The following is a 26,076-nucleotide window of genomic DNA, read 5'->3' as shown; positions in this document are numbered from 1 at the left end:
TCACCCCCCCCCTTCAATTAATCACCGCTGCGAGTTTCTGCTAATTGCTCTAACTTGCAGAAGGCCCCCAAAATTAAGTTAGTTGAATTAAGTTCTTGTGGGTATAGAGACACTAATAGGTATTTGTCGGAAAGCTTTTGAATGATTTTAAAAATTATTTACTAAGGAGCTGACTACACTATCCAGACAAAATTGTTTTAAAACATTCGTAGTGTTCCAGTGAAGCTCAATACAAGCTTGAGGATCTTACAATTAGAAACGATACAACCTTCTGGAATAACTTCAGGGCATGAGCCCTGACTTAATTTTCAATCTTTTCCTTTGCCAAGTGTTCGCCGGCATCTTCTTGTCATGCTTTTGTTTTTAAACAGGGCTGTCCATTATTCACTCTGGATTCATATTGGCTTTTTCCTGCACTTTGTTTTTATTTTGGATCTCCAGTATTCACACTATTTTGTTTTCATTTGTTTTAAACATTGCCTGATTGCGCTGGCTCATCACTTCTCAAAATTAGGCAGATTTTGAGCGCAATTTGCGCAAGTGTCACATCGAAAGCACAAACTCTATATTTTATGGTAATATTTAAAACATTAAATATTACCATAAATGTGTGATTTGTGCACAAAAGATTTAATGCTGTGTTACCCTCCTGATTGGAGTCCAATCCATAGTGTGTTTAAATGTATTTTAATAATGGTGTAAACCATAAGTTAGCTATAATTACTGAAAATGTGACTGAACAGCAATTTAACAGTAACTTATCCCAATAGGTTATAAACCAAAAACATTTGACTGAACAAATTAAAAGGAAGTATTAAATTGATAAGGCTTCTCGCTGGAAAAATAACAGTGGACGGGATATTCCGGCTCTTCCTGCTGCTGGGACCTTCCCGTTGTGGCTTCCCAAGCGACGGGGCTGGCAAGCCATATAAAATGGAATAGCTATCACCCAGACAGGAGGTTCCTGCCGGCAGCCAATGGCGAGCCGCCTCCTCCGTGGGAAAATCCACCCTGGTTGTTTGTGGGTAGGAGGGGGTGGGGGGGGGGGGGGGAATTCCAGCCAGTAAATTACTGTTATGAAGAGAGAGATGAACAAGCTCCTTCCAGGTCTATAATTCCAATGATATGCTTCATCCGCACTGACTGTAGGAGCATACAGTCCATTGGTAGGTTCTACAGAAAGTGCAGTATACAAGAACAGTTCTTGCAGATAAAACTGAGCATTCTTCCCGTGTTGTAGAAAATCCAAATTCTTGTCAGTTGCAATTAGTTCTGAATTAAAGCTAAACTGACTTAAAGCTAAAATAAATTTAGAGTATCCACTTCTTTTTTTCTTCACTTAAGGGGGAATTTCAACATGGCCAATCCATCGACCCTGCAGGCATGGGAGAAGGTGCAAATCCCCCATGGACGGCAGCACAGGGGTGGGCAGCTGGTGGACTCCGTGGCCAGGTCATCCGGCCATGGCGGCAGTATGGGTCCTGGCATGTGGTGCAGGAGGGGAGCGTGCACACTGTTGGCAGGTGGGACCCGGTTGCTCTCTGGGTTGGGGAAGGGGGCAATGGGTGTGTGGGACGGGGTTAGTGCCAGGGGCATGGTGCTGCCTATTCACACTGGCTGGCCTGAGGAGGTCCTGCAGCATTTTGCGGCACTGCTGTCCGGTCCTGGCAGCGGGGCCCAAGGCACCCATGGCCTCTGCCACCTGCGCCCAGGTCCAGTGTACGGCGGTGGGTAGCAGTCTCTTTCTCACCCTGGGTACAGGATAGTCCGCCTCTCCTCCATGGTGTCCATCAGGGTCTCCAGCTCGGCGTCTGCAAATTGGAGTGCCGCTCTCCAGGTACGACCTCCGCAAAGTCATTCGAGATGCCAAGAGACAGACTCTTGGCAGTTGTGGCAAGGACTAAACAGCATAAGGGGTTACAAAGCGAAGCTGAGCAGTATCTCCGGCAGCAGCGCACCCCTCCCTGATGAACTCAATGCATTCTATGCTCAGCTCGAGCAGGTAACCAACAATCTGCTGTTGAGTGCCCCAGCAGCCCATAACTCACCCATACCCATCATCACAGCTTCCGAAGTCAGATCGGCCTTCCTGAAAGTGAACCCTCGGAAGGTGATGGGCCCGGCCGGGATCCCTGGTCGTGCACTCAGAGCCTGCGCGGAACAGCTGGCAGAGATGTTCGTGGACATCTTTAACCTGTCCCTACTCCACTCCAAGGTCCCCATTTACTTCAAGAAGACCACCATCATACCGGTACCAAAGAAGAACCAGGCAACGTGCCTCAATGACTACCGCCCGGTGGCCCTGACGTCAGTTGTAATGAAGTGATTCGAAAGGTTGATCATGAAGCGCATCACCTCCATACTCCCAGAACGCCTTGATCCACTCCAATTCGCATACCGTCGCAACCGGTCCACAGCAGACGCCATATGCCTGGCCCTACACTCATCCCTAGAGCACCTCGACAACAAGGACTCCTACATCAGACTCCTATTTATTGACTACAGCTCTGCCTTCAACACATAATCCCAGCCAAGCCCATATCAAAGCTCCAAAACCTAGGACTTGGCTCCTCACTCTGCAACTGGATCCTCGATTTTCCAACTAACACCACAATCAGTAAGAATGAACAACAACACCTCCTCCACAATAGTCCTCAATACTGGGGCCCCGCAAGGCTGCGTACTTACTCTACTCTACCCTTACTCTACTCCCCGTACACATACGACTGCGTGGCAAAATTTGGTTCCAACTCCATCTACACGTTTGCTAACAATAGGACCATAGTGGGCCGGATCTCGAATAACGACGAGTCAGAATACAGGAGGGAGATAGAGAACCTAGTGGAGTGGTGCAGCGACAACAATCTCCCCCTCAATGCCAGCAAAACTAAAGAGCTGGTCATTGACATCAGGAAGCAAAGTACTGTACACACCCCTGTCAGCATCAACGGGGCCGAGGTGGAGATGGTTAGCAGTTTCAAATTCCTCGGGGAACACATCTCCAGAAATCTGTCATGGTCCAGCCACGTCGCGCTACCACCAAGAAAGCCCAATAGCGCCTATACTTCCTCAGGAATCGAAGGAAATTCGGAATGTCCACATTAACCCGTATCAACTTTTACAGATGCACCACAGAAAACATCCTATCTAGCTGCATCACAGCCTGGTATGGCAACTGCTTGGCCCAGGACCGCAAGAAACTTCAGAGAGTTGTGAATACTGCCCAGTCCATCACACAAACCTGCCTCCCATCCATGGACTCCATCTACACCTCCCGCTGCCTGGGGAAAGCGGGCAGCATAATCAAGACCCCTCTCACCCGGCTTACTCACTCTTCCAACTTCTTCCATCGGGCAGGAGATACAGAAATCTGAGAACACGCACGAACAGACTCAAAAACAGTTTCTAACTCGCTGTTACCAGACTCCTAAATGACCCTCTTATGGACTGACCTCATTAACACTCCACCCCTGCATGCTTCATCCGATGCCAGTGCTTATGTAGTTACATTGTATACCTTGTGTTGCCCTATTATGTATTTTCTTTTATTCCCTTTTCTTCCCATGTACTGAATGATCTGTTGAGCTGCTCGCAGAAAAATACTTTTCACTGTACCTCGGCACACGTGACAATAAACAAATCCAATCCAATCCAATTAAATAACGGCCAATTTTTAGGGTCCTTGTCCAAAGGAACAGAAGTAGGTAATTCATCTCAAATGTATTCTGCCTTTTAATTTGATCACTGATTTCAAAAAGACAGTAAAAAAGATTGGCTGCAGTGCATTAATGACTTTCCCTTAGTTGCTAAGTTACCTGTTCATTGTTAGATTTGAAGAACACTGTAGCAGTAAGTTCAATGTTTCCTAAGGTGCTGTATATAGTAATTCAGACATAAACAAATGAACATGGAAATAACAAGGGATTAATAAAACAGCAATTGTGCACTTTTCAATAATTAGTTTTGGACTTTCCTTAATGTGTTGGCAGCAGGTGCAGTAAAATGCCAGAGATGAGGGCTCAGAAAGTATAACCTAAGCTGTCAATCTTTTCCTACGTAGGGTACAGAGAACAAATTGGAACAAATCCAATCATTGGATGAGTGGCTCATTGGCACTACTGAAACAGAATTGCAAACTTATTCCAAGTGAAAGCTGTGGCTTATGCATTTTGCACTGAAAATGTGAAACAAAATCAGAACAAAATATAAATTTGTTCTCACTTTCAAAAATGCTGCAATGTTTTATACTTGTCACTGACTTCTGCCCTTTAGCAAATGAAACAGGTCCAATGACCCAAGTTGAATATAACCTTGCTGTACCACCTTCTGATGCCCAAGCAGAAGAAGTGATTTAGGGTTGAGATGTTAGGATCCTGAATTATTTGCAATTTGTAAAATTGAGTGTGGTAATATAATCAGGGCCTGGTTTTAAGGCCAATTAAATTGGATATCCTAAATTAAAGAATTGGGCATTTTAAAAATCATACTGCAGTCAAACCTCAGGAAGGCTGTTGGAATCCAAAGTCAAGCTGCTGGAACATGTCTGGGCCTGTCCCATTCAATCACCCATCAAAGATCATCACACTCAACTGAGACGCAGCATGAGATCATCGTATCCTATTGAAATGCACAGGTCTATGTCTGTAGCCCACATCGAGCTAGACTTTCCATCATTCAGAGTAACCACCTTCTATCTATCTTCTATAGGAACAGGTCATAAGCAGCCCACACCACCAGAGTTAGGACACTTGGGGGCGGGCTCAGGTGGCCTGTCAAACGGTCATCAACTGGACCACTGGCTGCTGGGACTCCCTCCCGGGACCTCATTGGCCAGAAGCCAGTGAAATTTCTGGAAAGATGGGGAGAGAGGGGGATAAAGGTAGGATCTCAGAAACACCAGCAGCAAAGACTCAGTGTGTGAGGTGACCTTGACCAGACCAGAAAGAAGGAAGCAAGGAAGGAACAGCCAGCGAGAATCACCTTCATAAAGAGAAACCGAGGGACTCAGGGATCGGATCTACAACTTACCAAGCCACCTTTGCGGGTAGTATAGTCGAATCCTGGGTGTTTCTTGCATATACAGTGGGTAATTTACGGGTTAACTATATTTAATAACGTGTGTTGCATTAGATCTGTGTCCACACTTTGTCCTCCTCATAAATAAAGACACCTGGGTAAACTTTGATTAAGGAGCTGGTTGAAGTATCTGAATTGGACAGATACAACATGAGGAAAAGGCCCTGCACCACAGGAGTGATAATACTGGCCAATAGGTATCTTTTATGTCACAACAAACTTTAATTTAAACACAGAACTAATCACATTAACAACAAAGAAATAGCTTTACAATTAACAGCAACAACAGTTATTAAGTAAAAGCAGAAACTTTAACTCACTTCCCAAACCTGCCTCTGTAATCCAATTAAGCAAACCAATACTGTCCAAATACCACTTGTGAATAAAGTTAACAACTGGGTTTCTACTTGCTTTTCTCTGTGCAAAATCTTTGGAGAGGGAACCTTGCAGGACCAAAACTGAAACCCGTCTGTTCAAATTAAAGCACTAGGAAGAACTAACTTTTCAGACAGACCTGGTTCCTCCACATAATTACATCATCTTTACTCAAAGCATAAGGTATTTTTCTGTCTCCTCCCAGAAGATGTCCCATGATCTGTTTCGCCAGGACTAAACACAATACGCCTCATAAATTATCTATACCCCAGTTGTCTTTTAAAGGTAAACAGTATTTCATTAGCAGAGCACTTCACCTGCAAAATCAATAATTACCACACTTTTATGACCCCTCAATCACAGCTTTAATAATCATACTGTCTGTAGCGTCGTAACCAAGGTTTTAATAACATTACTGCAAAAAATATATAAAATGAAAATTTCTTACATTCATCACATGAGACAAAAGACTAACTGATACCAGGAGATGTTTCTGGATTCAAATAATGATTGGGGGCGGGGGGGGGGGAATCATTCAATGTGTTGGGGATTTCTTTGGGGTGAACAAGCTCAATGCCTTTGGAGACTGGGGAAACTGTGCAGTTCACACTGGAGGAACACATAACCACGGAGAAGGAAATGAGTATCAGGTAAAATTCATCACATGCGCAAAATGGATATAATCAATCATGTTTCATGTTGTTTCACATCACATTAACATAAATATCACAGATAAATCATTCTAAGGTACCAATTTTATGCCCTCTACACTTCGGTATTCAACAAATACCACAAAGAGTAATTCATAATCTGGAGAAGTACAACTCTCTTTTTGCATTGCAACATCTTTAAACTTTGTTAACATTTTTGCCCATGGAGCATGTTACTTGGTGTATGGGATCTACTTATTCTTCTTTGTTCATAGTTCATGCTGAATAGTCAAAAATGAGATACAGATTCTTCTTAGTATGAACTAGCTTTCAACTGGTACTGTAAAGTATTACGGGCCAGTGTTTAGAGAAGCCCAAAGTGTATCATGGAGTTCATCTGACCCATAACTTTGAATAGATTTTGGTTATGGGGAGCACAAGGGCCCACTTTACAGGTGTGATGCAACAGAGATCTAAAGTACTTTTTAATTAAAACAATGTTTATTTATGAAACCAGTTAACATTTAAAAAACCTACAGTAAACATCTTAACAACTATCAACACCAATCATCCCCACAGATACAATATTCTATAAGTAACCCTTAATCTTTCCTTGCAACATCCATAAGACAAAAGACCCTTTTTAAACACAGAGATCAGGTTTAAATTCTCTACTGAGGGCAGTTATCACTTTGAAATCACCCAAATGATCTGGAGACAGTCTTTAGATTGCAGAGAGATCCTTATACAGCTGCTTGCTTTTCCTGCAGCTATCCAGCTCTCAAATCGAAACTAAAACACACTCTGTAGCAGACAGCCCAAAGCGAAAATAAAAGCAGACATCCCAGCTCCACCCACTCTCTGACAACACTACAGCCATTTGACAAACACCCATTTCTTAAATGTACACCCACTACAGTTATTTTATAAACACCCATTTCTTAAAGGTGCTCTCACATGACAAAAGTAATTAGAACACCCAGTCATGTTCCATGAGGAATAAAATGCTGGAACACCAAGAATGATATATTTTCAAATACAGATCTTTTATTGGGTATAACAAATGAGAAGGCCAATCAATAAACATTACTTCCAGTAATCTTACTTCTTTTGACCTGCTGCAGGTCATGACACCCTTACCATTACCGGCTTTTCAAATAATAAGGCTGTAAATCAAACACATCATCCATTATCTATGTTGTGATAAGGCAAAATTAGTAAAGGGAAAGTATTTTAATGGTGGGTCTATTGTTCAGCTGAAGTCGTATTGTATTATGGCGCACCATAATCGAAAAGGATGCTAAAAGGACATAACATAACCAGAACATGCAGTGGTAGCTGAAATCTCCTCCAGCAGGTCCTCTTAACCTTTGTGAATTTTACCAACCACCAGACTCTCATTTAATTTTAAAGACTGAAAGAAGTTAACTATCCTGTTAGCTGTTCTTGGTTGCTCAAAGTCATTGAGGGTGTGTAAGCAGTACAAAGGTTTGAGTAATGCATTTACAAGTGGTGTTTCTGGGCAGAAGCATGACACATTACTCATTAAAATTCTGTTGCATTGAAACCCCAGAGAAAGATGGCTGAACTTTAGAGATGTGTCGAAAGTCCATTATGTATAACGTCAAGCGTTGGGCATCACTTCGGGATTAAATAAAAAGTGCAATAAAATAAATTAGATTTAATCTTCCCTCCTCATTCAGCTGTCAAGAAATTAAGGTCTAGATTTAACTTCAGACAACCATTCACTTACAGATTTCAAAGACAAACCGTAATACACAATTCTTAATCCTACCTCGATAGTTGATTATTTCAGTGCCAAGGACTGGGGTCATTTCCAGCACCGTGATAAAGGCCTTGTCCATCGAAGTTAAAGGGAATGGAGACATGCGATGTCGTCGTGCCACCTTGCTGATGTCAACTGCACTGTGACCTAGATGCAGAAAGAATTAGTAGAATCATTATTTCTGCCGGTTGTGCATCAAAAAATTAAGGTTAAGCACTGAGTGCTGTTAAACAACCGGCGCGTTCTCCTCAACTAGCTCAAAAGCCAAGCCAACAATCAGAAAAAGTCACCCTTTGGGATTGTGTGTTTTTAAACTTGTGCTCAATAAATTCCTTATTCAGGAATTCAGAATCTGTACTGAACAATCACAACTTCTTCAAATCCTGTTCACAATGTTTTTAATTTGGTGATGTGGGGAGAAAGGGACAAAAAGAGAAACTGTGAGCAGTAAAGAAGAAGTTTTCCAAAAAAAGCAATTTCCAGGGCTAGAAGAAGCTAATTATTTATATTTTGCACCAAATTCTAAGAGAAATTCAGAGGGCTCTCCACTGGAGCTATGTGCTATGGCCTCAACGGCTGCCACTTCCTTTAAGACCCGAACTTATAGACCACCAGGCCCTGGGGACTTGTCTGCCTTCAATCCCAATAGTTTGTTCAGCACTTTTTCCCTGTTGATGATGGTTATTCTCAGTTCCTCCTTTTCTATTACCTCTTCATTACCTGTTACTATAGGGATGGTACTGGAGTCCTCCACTGTGAAAACGGAGGCAAAATATTGATTAGCATCTTCAGCATTTCTATGTTCTCTACTATTAACTCTCCGTTATCTTCTTCCAACATTCACTTTAGCTAGTCTCTTCCCTTTTATATACTTATAGAAGCTTTTGCTGTGCTTTTTTATCATTTGTGCGAGCCTCATTTCATAATTTACCATTGCTGTTTTTATTACCTTTTTAGTAACCCTTTGTTGATCTTCAAAAGATTCCCAATCTCCCCAGCCTGCTACTGGCCTTCGCAATATGGTATGCCTTAGTTTTTGTCTTTAAGTTATTTTGGTTAGATGCATATATGCATATCTGTATATAATTTCACCAATGTATATAACTATATATAACAGTACTAATGTATATAGCTGATGATCAATACACGTATTGACAGGTATGACCTCCTGCCAGTAGGTAGAAGCAGACACACATACAGACACTCAAATGTATCGGATGACGGACGAGACGCAGCAGGACGGACAACAGGACAGTCGCATCTCACCTTAGCTCTACAGTAATTTAGATATAATTGTCTGTACATAGATTTAGTTACCTCCTCACCTGTTAAGAATAAATACTTGTTATAATCATGCATTGATGATCAAGGGAGCCAGAGAACACAAGTTACCTTTAATTTTCTTGCTTAGCTTTGGATGTTAACCCCTTTTACAATCTATCTTCCTCTCTGGAGTATATTTTACTTGGGAATAATTGAATACCTCCTCAAACAATGGCCTATCAACTGTCCTGCGTTATGGTCTTCATGCCCAGTCCACCAGGGCCAAACCTGTCCTTATGCCTAGGTAATTACCCTTTTTTAAAAAAACTCCAAAACACGTTTGAACAGAGCAGAACCTCTGTCCTTGTTTACCTATGTCATTGGTATCTACATGGACTACGACAACTAGATCTTTACCCTCCCACTCCAAGCTCCTCTGCAGCCCAGATGAAAATTCATAGAATTTACAGTGCAGAAGGAGGCCATTCGGCCCATCGAGTCTGCACCGGCTCTTGGAAAGAGCACCCGACCCAAGGTCAACACCTCAACCCTCTCCCCATAACCCAGTAACCCCACCTAACACTAAGGGCAATTTTGGACACTAAGGGCAATTTATCATGGCCAATCCACCTAATCTGCACATCTTTGGACTGTGGGAGGAAACGGGAGCACCCGGAGGAAACCCACGCACACATGGGGAGGATGTGCAGAGTCCGCACAGACAGTGACCCAAGCCGGAATCGAACCTGGGACCCTGGAGCTGTGAAGTAATTGTGCTATCCACAATGCTACCGTGCTGCCCTAAATATCCCGAACCTGAGCATCAGGTAGGCAACACAACCTTCAGTACTTTTGATCCTGGTCACAGAGAACGCTTTAAATAGAATGCGTGGAATTTAACGGAAACATTTCTAAGTTCATTTGTGACAGGTTTGCAGGGGAGCTTCACGCTAGCTTTGCTGGTGAGTTCTCCACAGCTATCAAAGGCACTTAGGGCGTGATTTAACTAATTGAGAACAAAGTCCTAGAGTGAGCGAATTTAGCCGCATGTTTCTCGGCGCTCGCAGTGCAGAGAAGCACATGGCTATTATACGCCACTGGCGTTAGATAAGGGGCCTCAGCGTGGAACGCGTGGCTGAGGCCTGCACACAGCCTGTTTTCTACACAGAGGAGCCCCACTCGCTGGAACTCCTCCGTATAGTGAGAGATCGGGACACCATTTTTAAATCTACGATGCAACCCCCCCCCCCCCCCCCCCCCCCCCCCGCCCCCCCCGTCCCCTCAACACCCACACAGGCCACCCACGGCCCGATTGCCAGCACACAAAAAATGTCACTGTGACACCTTGGCAGTCCAACCTGGTACTATGGCAGTGCCCATGTCAGTTGGCAGTGCCACCGGGGCACCTTGGCAGTGCCAGCCTAGCACCCATGTGGCATTGCTAGAGTGCCAGGGTGCCCGGGTGGCGCCAGCAGCGCCAGGGTACCACCCTGCCCAGATAACATGCACCTACGGGCCTCCGATCATCTGGGAGACCCTCATGAGTGCCGTCCCATCTGGTCCCCGTTTCTGAAAACCAGCACTGAATGGTGCTCGTCTGAGATCTCCAAGGTGAAGGAGATTTATCGCATGCCTCGGTAACTCGGGAACCTGCACATTATCTCACTTTAATATTCAGATTTGGCCAAAAGTGATCCCCCCATTACATTGCAACATCTCGCGAGATCCAGGGTGCGGAGGTCTCCAGGCATCTATCGGCCATGTTGCACCACACTGAGCTGTTTTTGGGGCTCAGTGTGGACATTCGTTCGCGCCTTTGTCACTTTTTTAGGCCCTGGGGAATTTTTCATTGATTTAGCCCAGACTTTAAAGTTTTTTCAGCACTGGGAGCTGAACTCGGAGATCAGGCTGCCATTTCGAAAGACTGCCTCAATCCCGAAGTTAGCTTGTGGTCCCCCACACACCCCACCCATGGGCAATGTCACCCTCTACACACATGGGCACAACCCCACACACTCCCAAGTGAGAACACCCCGCTATGGGGTCCCTGGGGCGGCCCCCTCTTTGGGCCCCCCGTGCCCCTACAGCTCCCTTCTCCAGGACCCTCAACCTTCACTCTCCCAAACTCTGAGGCCCCTACATACCTGCCCTGCACCGGCCCACCCTTCAAACCCCCCCTTCCACCTTCCTTTCATGGACATCGCCCCCTTCGGGCTCTAACCATTGGCAGCGTCACCCTGGCAGTAACACCAGGACAACTTGACAGTGCCAAGGTGCCGGTGTTCGGGGGGGGGGGGGGGGGGGGGGGGGGGGGGGGCAGGGGGCCACCCTCCTCTATCCCTGACCACCAAGTGGCCGCCAATGGCCCGGGAGACCACTGGGTGCCATTCTACCTGGTCTATGTTTGTGTGGACCAGTACTGAATCGCACCCAGCTGCAGCCTCGCTGGGGAGGCTGGTAGATCCCTGGTAAGCTCACTTAATTAGATTGAAAACTTACTTAGGCGCGTGCCGTTTGGTCATGCCCCTTTTGGGCGGGCTTCTGATTCCAATGCCTCATAGACTTGGGTATATCCCGCGAAGTGTAAAGGCTGCTGGGAAGCCCGCGGGAGGCCCGTCCCGGGATCTGTAACATTCAGATGCACAGCCATAGTGTTGAGGAAATTATGGGATGTGGTCATCGCAGTTACTTTTATTCTGCTTTTCATCGACTCTCTAGTGTTGTCCTTGATAATGTGAATGCCCCATCAACAGAGTGGATATCTATTTTCAAAATGTACAAGCTCATACTCTTGCCCAAAGTAACCTAACTGAAATAAAAGCACACATTTCTGGGGTCTCCAAGCCTGACTTTAATGAATAAACTACCCAAGTGAAAACCTGCAACATTTTCAATTGCCAACCAGCCTGGGGCAATTTAGCTACCAGCTTTGGTGAATTCAAACTAAATCGAACTAGAGTAATTTAGCGGTTTGTAAACAGTACTATTGTTTTCATTCTACAAACCATCATTTCTTCCCATTTCACCTGACCCCCAGTGACACGTTGAAATTCCTCTCAGCAGATTAGCTCTTTTTCTGCGCTTCTATCACTCCTAGGTTCAGGTAGCTATCTGTGCTAACAGTAAGTTTATTTACTGAGTCCCAAAACACATCTAGATGTTACAAGATGTACAACGCAAAAGACCATTTGACCCACCGAACGACATTAATTATACCATTAGGCTATTGTTATGGGCCAGGGTTTAGAGAACACCAAAACATATCATGGATGAAGGAAACCTGCTATTTCTGAAAGGTAAAAGGATCATTGATTAAGCCATTTTGTTATAAATATTAAAGCCCAGTTCAAAAATCATTTTAAAATGGATCCCATCAGAAGTCTGCAAAAATGATCACACATAACCTCAGTTTGCAAAAGCACATAGCTCGCAGAAATAAAAGCACAACATTTGAAACATTTGTAGTCGAACTAGAAGTACGTGCAACATTTCTATTGAGGGTCAAATTTACATTATAATTCATATGAACTCTCCATTGTTCAAAAGAAAGGAGTTGTAGATTTCAGCACATATCAGTTCAATGACAAGAGCAGAGTTTGCATTCCAATACACATTTAAGAATTCTACATGCAACATTTATATTAACTTTAAAGTTCAACGAAATAATGTTGCACATTGTAGACTGACAACCCAATCATCAAATCAAATGTATTGGAAACTCACCCAAACCAATCAGCATATTACAGGGGTAGGAATAGATTGACTCAGATTGATAACAAATTCCTTAAAAATAGAGGTCCGGGCAGCCATTTTTCATTCCGGAATCACTCTACACTATATGCTTGACTATCTACTATCTTTATTTCGTGTTTCTACTCTAACTCCAAAACTGCGCAAGCTGTTTTGCTTTGAGCAAGAAACCATTACTGTATTTTGAAGTTCAAGTCATTTGTAAGCTACTAAGTTTAATTATATCTCTTAAAAGTCTTCTGCTGGCAGGGGCTTCCTTGAGAACTTTGATTTGTAACCACAAGATGATTTCAAACTCTCAATTATAATCAATAGACACCGAATAAAGATTACATTTCGCACCCTATATTGAATTCCATCTGCCAATTTTGCCTACTCAACTATCAATATTTCTTCACAACTTTAGGCTTCCATCTGCACTATTTATTGTGCCATTGATACAGTGCTGTCAGCAAATTTAGAGATACAGCTCTCTAGTTCATTGTCCAAGTCATTTATAAATATTGGGTCTAGCTGAAGCGCTGGTAGGGATTCTTGGAGGGCACCATTAATCACACACTGACAATTTGATCAAATATCTACTATCCCTACTGTGACTCTTATCTATGAACCAATCCCTTTCCAAGGCAATAGGTTGTCTTTTATTCCAAACACTTGTATTTTTGTTAACTTGTCAAATGCCATCTGGAAGACCATGGGCAGGATTCTCCGTTTTTGGGACTAAGTCCCCACCCCGTCGTGAAAACTGTGGTCTTTTACGCCAGGAAAACAGGCGTTTAAAGGCCACGAGCACGATTCTCTATTATTGGGACTATGAACTCATGCCAGTGTCAAAACAGTAGCGTTTTATGCCTGAAAAACTTGGATAAAAGGGACACGAATTCCCAGCCCTGCATGGGGGCTAGCAGGGACCTGGGGTAGATATCGCAGCTTTTGCTGCAGATACGGGCTCTTGCACTTCCGAGTCGGAGGCCACTCATGTGCACGGTGGCGGCCTCCAGTGGCCGCGCCGTACTCCATGGCGGACTCAGACTGCGGAACTAGACCCACAAAAGAGACCACCGATTGGCCGTGCGCCCGACCCTCAACCCCCGCACAAGCATTCCCCAGCCACCTATAAGGCTACTCCTGGCCTCCAATCCGCCCGACACTGACCAGGGCGGCCAAGGACTGAGTCCCCAGGCGCCACGCGAGTATCCCGACCGGCTGGAGCACATTATTTCCATGCTGTCGGGACTACGGCAGGTCGGGGTGGAGAATGGCTGAGTATGCCGCTATTCGGGGCCCACACAATCTTTGAACCGGCGCGGTCCCGATTTCTTGTGGGAACATGGATTCTCTGCCCCCGTACCGGCCGCGATTTTGGCGCCAGGGTGCGGAGAATCCAGCCCAATAGATTCATGGGAGCCGTCATAGAGCTCGCAGCTCTAGCTGCCGATACGGCCCCCAGCACTTCCAGGTCAAAGGCCCCTGCAGTGGCCGGGCTGTGCTCCATGGCGGACATGGACCAGCAAAATAATGCCCCACATCGGCCGCTTGCACACCCGGACTGCCAGCCCACATTGCCTGCAGCCCCGAATGAAGCCCCCCCTGCCCGTCGATCGGCCCTCCCCCGACTGTGGTGGACCCGGACTGAGTCTACAGCTGCCACGCGAGGAACCCTGAAGATGTGAGCACACGTAAGCCACCCTGTTGGGAATTTGGCCGGTCGGCAATGGAGCATCGCGGGGCGGGCCTCAGGCAATGGCCTGAGGTGGTGGAAATTCGTCAGAGGACGCCGATTTTCGGGGGGCAGAGAATTTAAAAATCGGCGCCGCTCCCGATTGCGATGCTAAAACGAATTCTCTGCCACGTCGCTGAATGCGATTTCAGCGTCGAGGAGCGGAGAATCCAGCCTCATATAAAGAAAGACTTGCATGTTTATGGAGCCTTTCACGACCATTGCATATCCCAAGTACTTTGGTGAAGTGCAGTCACTGTTGTAAGAATAGTGGCAACCAACTTGCGCACGGCAACCTTTCAAAAACAGCAATGTGATCATGGCAAGATAATCTATTTTTGTCTTGACTGAGGGATGAATATTGGCTAGTACACTCCTGCACCTCTTTAAAATAGTGCCATGTGACTTTCACATGATTTTGAGAGGGCAGATAGGCCTCGGTGTAACACCGATCCAAAAGATGTCATCTCTGAAAGTGCAGCACCCCCTTAGTACTGCACTGGATGGTGAGCCTAGATTATTGTGCTTAAGTCTTGGAGTGGGATTTGAACCTATGAACCTCTGATTCAGAGGCCAGTGTGTTACCAACTGAGACATGACTGACAGCTATAAATAACCTATAATCTATAAACCTATAATAATACCTAAGGAGGCCTTGTGGCACAGTCTGTAGTGTCCCTACCTCTGGGCCAGAAGTTCTGTGCTCAAGTCCCACTTCAGGACTTGATGGTCACGGATGGTGGGATCATAATGTGGCCAAACGGATTGATTATTAGCCTTCAAATCCTTCCAATACGCTGATGGCAGGAGGTAAGAGTGGTAGAGTTTCATAGTCAGCCATACTGCAGAAGGCAATGGCAAATCATTGCAGTACCTTGCCAAAATTAATAATGGACCAACCCAATGGACCCATAGTCCGCCACGCACACTTAGGGTATGGTATCTGAAGGAGCAGGAGGATAAAATACCTAAAAAATTAATATCCCTTATCTAGAACATTAGCCCAAACCTCAAAAAATCAATTTGTTTGACATGATTTACCTTTTACAAACCCAGGCTGGCTGGATAATACATATACATATGTATGTACGGGATACTGGGGATGTGCGGGTTGGGTGGTTGGCCTTGATGGATTGCCCTTGATCGATGTCCTTGGTGTCCAGGGTTGCCCTTGGTGTTGGGTGGGGTTGCTGGGCTGTGGGGATGGGGTGGAGGTGTTGGCCTTGGGTGGGGTGCTCTTTCCGGGAGGCGGTGCGGACTCGATGGGCCGGGTGGCCTCCTTCTGCGCTGTAAATTCTATGACAATCTACGATTAATCTAAGACAAAGGTTCGGCACAACATCGTGGGCCGAAGGGCCTGTTCTGTGCTGTATTTTTCTATGTTCTATATCCCGATGCTCAAGTCACTTTGCCCCTACTAATTTTCTGATAACTGATGATATACTAATAGGCTTATATTTATCCTACCTTCCTGAAATAATGGAACACAATCCGGGGGGACATCGAGTCTGTTCTGGAAGACCACGGTTAATGAATCAACAATTTCCTCAATTCCTTCTTTTTGTAAGGGGCAATGAAAGGAGTCCACCGAGTTGTAGAGAAAAACAAACTCATTTGTTTAACATGTTAACTATTATGTTCAGCTCCAGTAGTTCCCTACTGAGTCTCCTCTAGTCGATGCCTGACCGACACTATTGTTTTTTATTATAAATTTAGAGTACCCAATTATTTTTTTTCCAATTAAGAGCCAATTTAGTGTGGCCAATATACCTGACCTGCACATCTTTGGGTTGTGGGGGTGAAACCCATGCAGACACGGGAGAATGTGCAAACTCCACACGGACAGTGCCGACACTATTTATACTAAGGCACATAAACTGTATTAAGGGTTCCCTGCCTCCTTATTGGGGGAGCTCGTATTCCGCAAGCTCCATGGGGTTGTGGATTGTCCCAATCCTGTGAAACCCATGCGGGTTATAACACTTCTTTTCGTCCTCTGTGCAAATCAGTCTGTCTGTAATAACATTGGTTTCACCATTTAAAATATATATACACATATATAATGAGTCAAGTTGGTTCCTTGCCTTGTTTCATTTTTTAGTTTCCCTTCATTCTCTGGTATTTTATCCTTAACCTCGATTTCGGAGACCAATAATAAAGTAGCTATTTAGTAAATGTGCCATTTCCTGATTTTATTTCGAATATAAATACATTATAAATTATTATGTGATAGTTCAGCTCAAACAAATGTTCAGCGTTGAAACTTGTGTTCCAATTTAATAATATACAGAGCAGCAGGCGAAGCCGAAAAAAGCTTATGAAAATGTACTTTGTCCCAGCTACTTTCCTGTTTATTTGACTAGTGTATATTTTAAACAAAGGCAAATTTAACAATGCATACAGATTAAAAAATCCAGTTGGTCCACACGATATTTCCATATATCTTTGAAATACCACTTTTAAAATACATTCTTCCTGAAATACACTCCACAGAAATTCCCGTGATTATATTCATCGAAAGATAGAATAGTTGCAGTGCAGAAGGAGACCATTTGGCCCATCATATCCATGCTGTCTCCTCTCTGTAAAAGCTACTCAAAAAGTCCCACAACCCTACTTTTTCTTTGCAGGCCTGTATGTTTATTTTCTTTCCAGGTCCCTTCTTCTTATTCAATTCCCTTTTCAAAGTCACAATTTAATCCACCTTCACCACATTTTTCAGGCAGTGCGTCCCTGATCCTACCTGCTCAATTATAAAATGATTTTTCCTCATGTTGTCGTTGCTTCATTTGTCAATCACCTCAAATCAATGGCCTCGGGTTCTGAGCCCTTCCACCCATGGGAACAGTATCTCCCTATCCACTGTGTCTAGACCCCTCAAGATATTCATACTTACTGTTATGGTGCCACGAAAACGCAGGGAATTGTCATTAGATCTCCACATGGGCTCCATGGAATATGAATTCCTCTATTAAGTCAGCACGGTAGCATGGTGGTTAGCATAAATGCTTCACAGCTCCAGGGTCCCAGGTTCAGTTCCCGGCTGGGTCACTGTCTGTGCGGAGTCTGCACGTCCTCCCCGTGTGTGCGTGGGTTTCCTCCGGGTGCTCCGGTTTCCTCCCACAGTCCAAAGATGTGCGGGTTAGGTGGATTGGCCATGCTAAATTGCCCGTAGTGTCCTAAAAAAGTAAGGTTAAGGGGGAGGGGGGGGTTGTTGGGTTACGGGTATAGGGTGGATACGTGGGTTTGAGTAGGGTGATCATTGCTCGGCACAACATCGAGGGCCGAAGGGCCTGCTCTGTGCTGTACTGTTCTATGTTCTAAGTGGGACGTAGCTTGCCCAGTAGAGAATGTATGGTAGGAGCTCAAACGCGCTGTTCCAACATGGACCGACATCTCGATGGGTCCCCAGACTTGGACGTATGTATTGTAAGCCGTGACGGTAGCCTGCAGCCACCTGGGTTGGCCACTTCCCGATTCCAAAATGGAGGTCCGCTAAGGATGCAGGGAAATTTAGCCAGATACAGGGAAACAAGCAGGTACAAGGTTTCCTGTGTATTAGGACTTGCAGAAACCCAGACAGAACTGAAACCAGCAACTATCTGCATATTAATGATCGATCCCCGGGAACAATTGGAAACATTAAGAGTAATCGAGACCAAACCAGACTCCCCGGCGCCAGCGGGAGCCAGGACAAAGGAAGACCAACTGACACATAGGAACCGCCCAGCGATCAGGAAACAGCTCCAGTATTGGAGAAATCGATTCAAATGATCAGAACTTAGTCCAATCAATTGGAACCAAGTCTGGGGTCCGCCCAAAAGGGCGCGAAACCCCTGGGGGCTATAAAATAGAGCCCCCACGTTCAGTTCGTCCTTCTTGGCACTTGGCTCTCCGCGAGGAGAGACCGGCCTAACAGCTTCTTGGCAGCTCTCAAAGAACTCTTGACCGTGACTCTCAACAACGAGAGACCAGCCTAGCAGCTGCACCAACCAAGTAAGCCTCCAGTCAACGCACGCTACGAGATAGGCGGTCCTAGCTACTAGTCCATACCAGCTTGAAGCCTGCAGACTCAGAATCGAACGAAAGACCATTGTTCCCCTGACCTGGTAGGCCCTTTCCAAAGCTAAGTATAGGCCTTTTAGTGTTAGAGATAGTCTAGTAAGTAGTGTTTTATGCATGTGTAGCGACTGACTGTGTATTTAATAAATGTGTTTTGATTTGAAACTTACTAACTGGTGTATTGAGTTATTGATCAGCACTTGAACTTGAACCTCGTGGTGGTATCATAAAGATACCTGGCGACTCTAGAGCAAGGTGATTAAACAGAGCAAATTAAGTAAAGCACAACGAGCAACATTTATTGGCGAACTCTGACGGGACACCCCCCCCCCCCCCCCCCCCCCCCCCCTCCCCCCCACTCCGAGAGAACCCAAAAATTTGAATTAGAATCCAATTGGGAACAGAAATAACCACAAGTGTTCAAGCAGTTCTGATCAATCCTCCAGAATTCGGAAGTGTGTTAATGCATGCGTACTAACAGGGATACAAGGTAAAACCCAGAGATTTTGTTGCGAAAAACTGTCGGGAGTTTGTATTCCGGAAAATAGCGAAAGCCGTACCCGTGTTTGCAGCACCGCTTTATTACCCCTTGTTCCAAATTTAAAAATTTAAAAAGAGCACAGATAGGAAAAATGGCAATGAAGGCAATGGAACGCCTTCTGAAGCCGCAGGAATTCGTGGTCGCAGCGACCAGCCGAGTAGGACAGTGTCCCGTTTGGGAAGTTGAGATTAGAAGGTACCTCAAAAGGGAAGGGATGGCCCCTTTGGAGTGACTTTTGTTCAAATGAGGAAACAGGTCCCTTGAGTATAGGACATACTTGGTGGGAGAACCTGAGCGAAATCCATAAGACGAGCTTAGGGAAAGCTCGCAAGCCGATGGCAATCGTGTCCTGTCTGGCACAATTGCGAGGCACAGAGGAGGTCGTTGGGACGCTCCGCAAAGAGATAGATGAGAGGAACCGAATGAGTAAAGTCGATGTTAGCGAGATCGAGAAAGAGAATGTAGAATTAAAAAGGAAGTTGGCAGCAAAGGACAGAGAGGTGGCTGATGCCAAGAGGGCACACCAGTCTTGTCTAGCACACCTGAGCAACTTCCAAACCCAATATGATAAGGGCTATCAGGACACACAACGTGCAGTCCTGGTAAGAGAAGAGACAGAGAAACAGGTAGAGGTATTGCAAAAGCAACGCAGCGATCTAAAAGCAGCGTTACGAGCACTCCATGCTGCCACCACAGAGCAGAGACAAAGCACAGTAGATCACGCAAAGTCCAAAATGGATTCCAAAGCACATTTGGATCCCAATTAGATGAAGAAGACGGCCCTGATTGGCAAGAACTAAATGAGACAACGCACAGATATGTACAGGGAACATGTGCGCAGGAAAAGCCACAAAAGAGAAGAGCACCCCAACCCCCCACCGAGCGGATAGATCACACCCCTATGAATCCAGTCACCACCCACCGCAGAGCCGCATCGGACGGAGACGCGGAATTCCTTTACAGGACCCCTTTAACCGTGACCCAATTACGGGACGTGTGTGAAAAGATCACACCGTTCCGCCCCACCTCAGACCCCCACCAATTCTTTGCTAGAGTGAAGCAGCAGGCGACCATGTACGGCCTGGATGAGTGAGAAGCTCACAGTTTTAAGCCGTTGTAGCAGCCCTTCCCGACCCAGAAATTTGAAATCTGACCAGGATTTGGCATGCCTCTTTTAATGCTGTACAGGTCATTTTTAGCTGACTACTTTAGGTTAATCTCGTACTTTGTTACGAGATGTGATTAGAACAAAGAACAAAGAAAATTACAGCACAGGAACAGGCCCTTTGGCCCTCTCAGCATGCGCCGATCCAGATCCTTTATCTAAACCTGTTGCCTATTTTCCAAGGTCTACTTCTCTCAGTTCCCCACCGTTCATATATCTGTCCAGATGCATCTTAAATGATGCTACCGTGCCCGCCTCTACCACCTCCGCTGGCAAAGCATTCCAGGCACCCACCACCCTCTGCGTAAAAATCTTTCCACGCACATCTCCCTTAAACTTTCCCCCTCTCACCTTGAAATTGTGACCCATTGTAATTGACACCCCCACTCATGGAAAAAGCTTGTTGCTATCCACCCTGTCCATACCTCTCCTAATTTTGTAGACCTCAATCAGGTCTCCCCTCAATCTCCGTCTTTCCAATGAAAACAATCCTAATCTACTCAACCTTTCTTCATAGCTAGCACCCTCCGTACCAGGCAACATCCTGGTGAACCTCCTCTGCACCCTCTCTAAAGCATCCACATCCTTCTGGTAACGTGGCAACCACAACTGCACGCAGTATTCCAAATGTGGCCTAACCAAAGTCCGATACAACTGTAACATGACCTGCCGACTCTTGTACTCAATACCCCGTCCGATGAAGACAAGCATGCTGTATGCCTTCTTGACCACTCTATCGACCTACATTGCCACCTTCAGGGTACAATGGACCTGAACTCCCAGATCTCTCTGTACATCAATTTTCCCCAGGACTCTTCCATTGACCATATAGTCTGCTCTTGAGTTAGATCTTCCAAAATGCATCACCTCGCATTTGCCTGGATTGAACTTCATATCTCTCACTTTATGAAATATAAATGATAAAGAATATACCTTTCATGGGATAAGGTTAGTGTTAGAATAGGTTTCCAGAGATCACTCAGATAGCCAAGGCTTAAAAATTATCACTGTTGTGCTATTAATGATTATTGGATAATAAGGGGTGATATTTTAAATAACCCACTAAAACAAATGTAAGCATATCAAAGTTCAGATATGTACTATCCTAATTCATGATGTAACGTTTTGCTTAAGGTTTAGTTTAAACTATTTACTATAAATTCAGAGCTGCCTCAGTGGCATCAATATCAATTGTCTTTTAAAAGTTCCTACCATCCATTATGGTACTTGCATTCCAGATCACGACAAGCCTCCCCATAGAAAAAGATTCCCCAAATTTCCCTCAGAGTTCTTTTGACTTTATTTTAAATATATGCCCTGGGGATAACAACCCACCAGAAGAAAGAGTTTCCACTCATCTCCTTCAGGTACCAGGCTCTTAGCATGCATTGGTGACCACAGACAGGTCAACGATTATGCTTGGCAAAGTACTGCACTCTTTTTTCCATTGTGTTCTGCTGTATGGCTGACCAGGAATCTCTCCACTCTTAACCCCTGCCATCAGGTGCATTGGAAGGAATTACAGGTTGACAATCAACCCGTTTGGCCATGTTATGAGCACACCTTCCATGGCCATCAAGTTCTGAAGTGGGCCTTGAACCCAGAACAGCTTCTAGCTCAGAGGTAGGGACACTACCACCGCACCATAAGACCCCCTCTCTCCTTAGCTACTACCTAATCCTTCATGATTTTGAATGTCTCTACTAGCTCTCCCCTGAACCTTTTCTGCTCGATGGAGAACAATCCTTTCTTCTCCAATCACTCCACATACTGGAAGAACCTCATTCTTGATATCATCCTGTTAAACTTCCTCTGTCGTCTCTCCAAGGCCTTGGCGTCCTCCCTTGTGTATAAGGCCAAGAATTGCTCAGCATATTTCAGTTAAGATCTAAGAAGTGTTTTATAGAGGTTCAGCACAACTTCCTTCTTTTTGTAGACAATGCCTCTCTTTACAAAATAGAGTTTTCCATTTGTTATCAAAACTATGTTATTAATTAGAATGGCAAGGGCAACAGACCCAAGGGAACACCAATGCTTGCAGGTTCCCTCAAGGTAACACTCCATCTTGACTTGGAACAAGAGCACCATTCCTTCACTGTCATTGCGTTTAAAAACTGCATTCCTCTTCCTTACAGCACTATGTGTGTACCTATACTGCATGGACTGTAATGGCTCAAGAATGGCCTTGTCAGTGATACATACATCCCAGAAACAAATTTTAAAAATTTGCCCTAACACTTCAAAGATTTGTGAATATTAATCTCCAGACTCCTGCTCTTACATCCCCTCAAAATGGTACCATTTAGATTACAGTGCCTCCTCCTGTGTTCTTCCCAAGTGCATAATTTCACATTTACTCGCATGACATTGCATCTGCTATCTCTCTGTCCAATTTACTAGCCCTCCTGTCATTGGCTACTATCATCCTATTTACTGTGTTGCCAAGCATTACATCATCTGCAAAATTAAAAATTGTGCTCCCATACCCAAGTCCAGATCATTTATTTATGACAAGAAAATCAATGACCACCAGACCCTTAGGGAAATTCAACTGCATATTTCTCTGCAATCAGAAAACGTCCACCACTACTATCTGCCTCTGATCCCTGCACCAATTAAGAACTCAAGCTGCTCCAATCAGTTTAATCTCATGTGCTTCTAGTTTCTGATTAAGTGTGTTATTTGGCACTTTATCAAATGCAATACATTCAGCAGTCCTCTGTTACTTTATCAAAGAACTGAATCAGTTTAGTCAGACACAATTTGCCTTGAACAACTCCTTGCTGGCTGTACCTTATTAACTTGTGCTTCTCCAAGTGAGAACTAATTTTGTCATTGGCAGCAGTAAGTTTCTCCTCACTGAGGTTAAGACTGATCGGACTATCAGTAGCCAGTCTAACCCTCGCCCTTTTGGGAATAGTGGCATACCTTTTACAATATTCCAGTCATCTGGCATGACTTCCATGACTAAGTAGGAATGCTCAGATCGTGGTCAGAACTTCTGCTATCACCAATCCTTGTTTTCCTTTGCAATGTTGGATGTATCCCTTCCGGACCAGGTGACTTAATATTGAGTCATGCAAACTTATTTAGCACCTCTTCTTCTTTTTTCCTTTTCCAATATCTCTACTCTCTGCCTCCTCTCCTGCAACATTAGCTTCCGCCTCACCTTTTGTAAAGATTGACTCAAAGCACCTCAGTCATGCCCTCTGCCTCCACAACATTCTTCTTTTGCCATAAATCTCCACAACATTCTTTTAATTATCCGTATACATTTTATACATTTGCAAAAGATTTTTGTGTTTTCTTTCATGTGACCCACCTATCTTTCTCATACTCTGGCCGCAATTTAATGGGAAAGTCGAGTCTCTTTGGCGCGAATAGCGGGGTGTTTCGTGGAGACCACAACGCCGAGAACGTCCCTGCTATTAAACGGTCTTTGGTTTTTTTGGGGGGCCTCTGTAGGGAACGCCCCACTGAGGCCGCACTTGCATTAATTTTCTGCATTGACGAGCTCAGCTGGTCAGTACAAGGAGAAACCCGCCCCATTTTTAAATGCTGCCCCAATCTTTTGACCTTACATCATGGTCTCGGGACCCTTCCCCCCAATACCCCCCCCCCCAACCCACGCCTCATAAGGGCAGAACATTCCTGGGCATGGTCCCTGGCATGGGCAACCAGGCAACTTGGCTCTGTCAGTCTGACACCCTGGCAGTGCCACTGTCAGTCTGGCAGTGCCAAGGTGGTACCAGGGAACCACCCTGCCCAGATTTTAAGAAGGTGTTTTGCTACAGTCACTGCACCATAAGCCCTTGTAGCATAGTCTGTGTCTATAGCTCATCAGCTTTATTTGTAACACTTCTCGTATTAAGTAACACACACACATACACACACATTTTTATGCTGCTGTCTGTCTCTTCCAGCTTGATGTACCTTGTTTCTCCTCTATGTCTTGGTTCCACCAAACCCGTGCCAAATTAGTTCAAATCCTCCCCCAAAGCATCAGTCACAGCCCTACTCAAGCACAACGTGCTCACTTTGTACAGGTCCCTCCTGCCCCAGAATTGATTCTAAATCCTAAGCACTCTGAAGCCCCCCTCCTGCATCATTTCTTCATCGCACTATCTTCCTGTTCCTGCACCCATTAGCACATGGCACTGGCAGTAAACCAGGGAAAGCCACTTTCGAGAAGTCAACGGATGGATTAAAACACTAACAATAATAACTTAAGAAGGCAAATACAATTCCAACTTTCTGCTCGACTCCATGTAAACAAACTGTCTCTGCATAATTCTGCACCAAGTCTTTGGTTACAGTGACATATGAAGACAGATGGACAGATGGCCTTTGACAAGCAGATAGCAACTAACGTGATTGTACTTAGTCATCTGGAAAGAATATGCGTATTATGAATGTCACAACGATTTAAGACAAATTGGATTAAAATGCGGTTGCAAATTGTTGACATTAAAAATTGCTGAAATACACATTATATGGCACACTCCATTAATTTACTTGTACACATCACCACAGTAGTTCTGGGATACAGACAGAATTGCTCACACCACAGGTTTCTAACTGTCTCATTCATTTTCTTGGGCCTGGCTGAGTCGGGGATGCCTGGTTTTCCCCTCTGGCCCTGCTCTTTCAGCACTAGTTTGTGGTTATACCCAGGAGGCCAGAAGGGCAAATAATTGGATAGGTGTGTGAAACATACAGACGTTATTACTGATGCACTGTGTCCCAAAACTATTTTCTGTCCCAAAACTATTTTCTGAAAGAATTCTAGCTAACTTGCAGTCATGAGTGTCAAAATAGCTTGGCTTCCTGAAAATGATTGTCTTCCGACACTAACACGAGCGTGGATGGAAAGACTTGCATAAAAATACTGCCAAGACAGATAAAAATAATTAAAAAAAATTATTGGAACAAGTTACTTTCTGTGGGAGTAAGACTCGACGGATTCATTTGTCTCTCTTCTAGACGTCTGAGGTTGAGTGTCAGGTCAGAACCATGAATTGTGCCATTAACAGAGTCCCGATTGACAACCCTAAATGGGTTCAGGGGCTCAACTCAACAATTTCACAACGTATCATCAATTTAAATGGAGAGACTCACGAGCAAGTTCCAATTTTATTACTTCTGTCGAGGTTAATGGCATGGTAGTGCAGATGATCCAACAGAATCAGAACTCATGTCATTGTCACAAATTGCTGGGTTGCTTGCAAACTAATAACAGCGGGTTGTGTTAATTTGCTGTTATTTTTCCCACCAATTTCTGTGCTATTGTTTTGATCTTTGTCGAATTCTTCTGCCCTCCATCGTGCTCTGGTTTAATGCTGTCTTCTAATTTGCCCAATTTAAATCTAGATCCTGATTTATGCACTTCCGTGGAGCGGAAACACCAGAGGCCCAGAACTCCACTGGGGTATTGCTCATGTGTAAGCCAGCAGTTGATGGGGGAAGTGGTATTGCACCTCGTGCTGTAGAATATATTATTCCATTGCTGGATTGGAGTCATGTCCCTTAAAGGTTACAAAGTCTAATTACTATTTAGTAAATACGAGATAAGAATTGGAGTCTAATTACCTATCAGACTGAATTTGTGCTCAATGATTTGTTTGAAGTGCAGTTTCCACTATTAGGATCCTGGATGACAACGGAACCATTTGTAGTTTGTAAAACTGT

The 26,076-nt window shown here is 44.6% G+C and overlaps 1 protein-coding gene across 22 annotated transcripts in view; it reads right to left on the bottom strand.

Annotated features, from left to right (window-relative positions):
- LOC119957355 (gephyrin) overlaps nt 1-26,076 on the bottom strand; it is a 671,364-nt gene that overhangs the window by 114,048 nt on the left and 531,240 nt on the right. For all 22 annotated transcript variants that reach the window (XM_038785368.1, XM_038785379.1, XM_038785283.1 and 19 more), the window contains one exon: nt 7,897-8,034. In XM_038785368.1, the coding sequence (XP_038641296.1) occupies nt 7,897-8,034 (138 nt within the window). The remainder of the gene's footprint in view (nt 1-7,896; nt 8,035-26,076) is intronic.

Source organism: Scyliorhinus canicula, chromosome 2 (assembly GCF_902713615.1).
Source record: "Scyliorhinus canicula chromosome 2, sScyCan1.1, whole genome shotgun sequence".
Classification (NCBI taxonomy): Eukaryota; Metazoa; Chordata; class Chondrichthyes; order Carcharhiniformes; family Scyliorhinidae; genus Scyliorhinus; species Scyliorhinus canicula.
The sequence above is the reverse complement of the archived record's forward strand: the minus strand, read 5'-3'. Positions and strand labels throughout refer to the sequence as shown.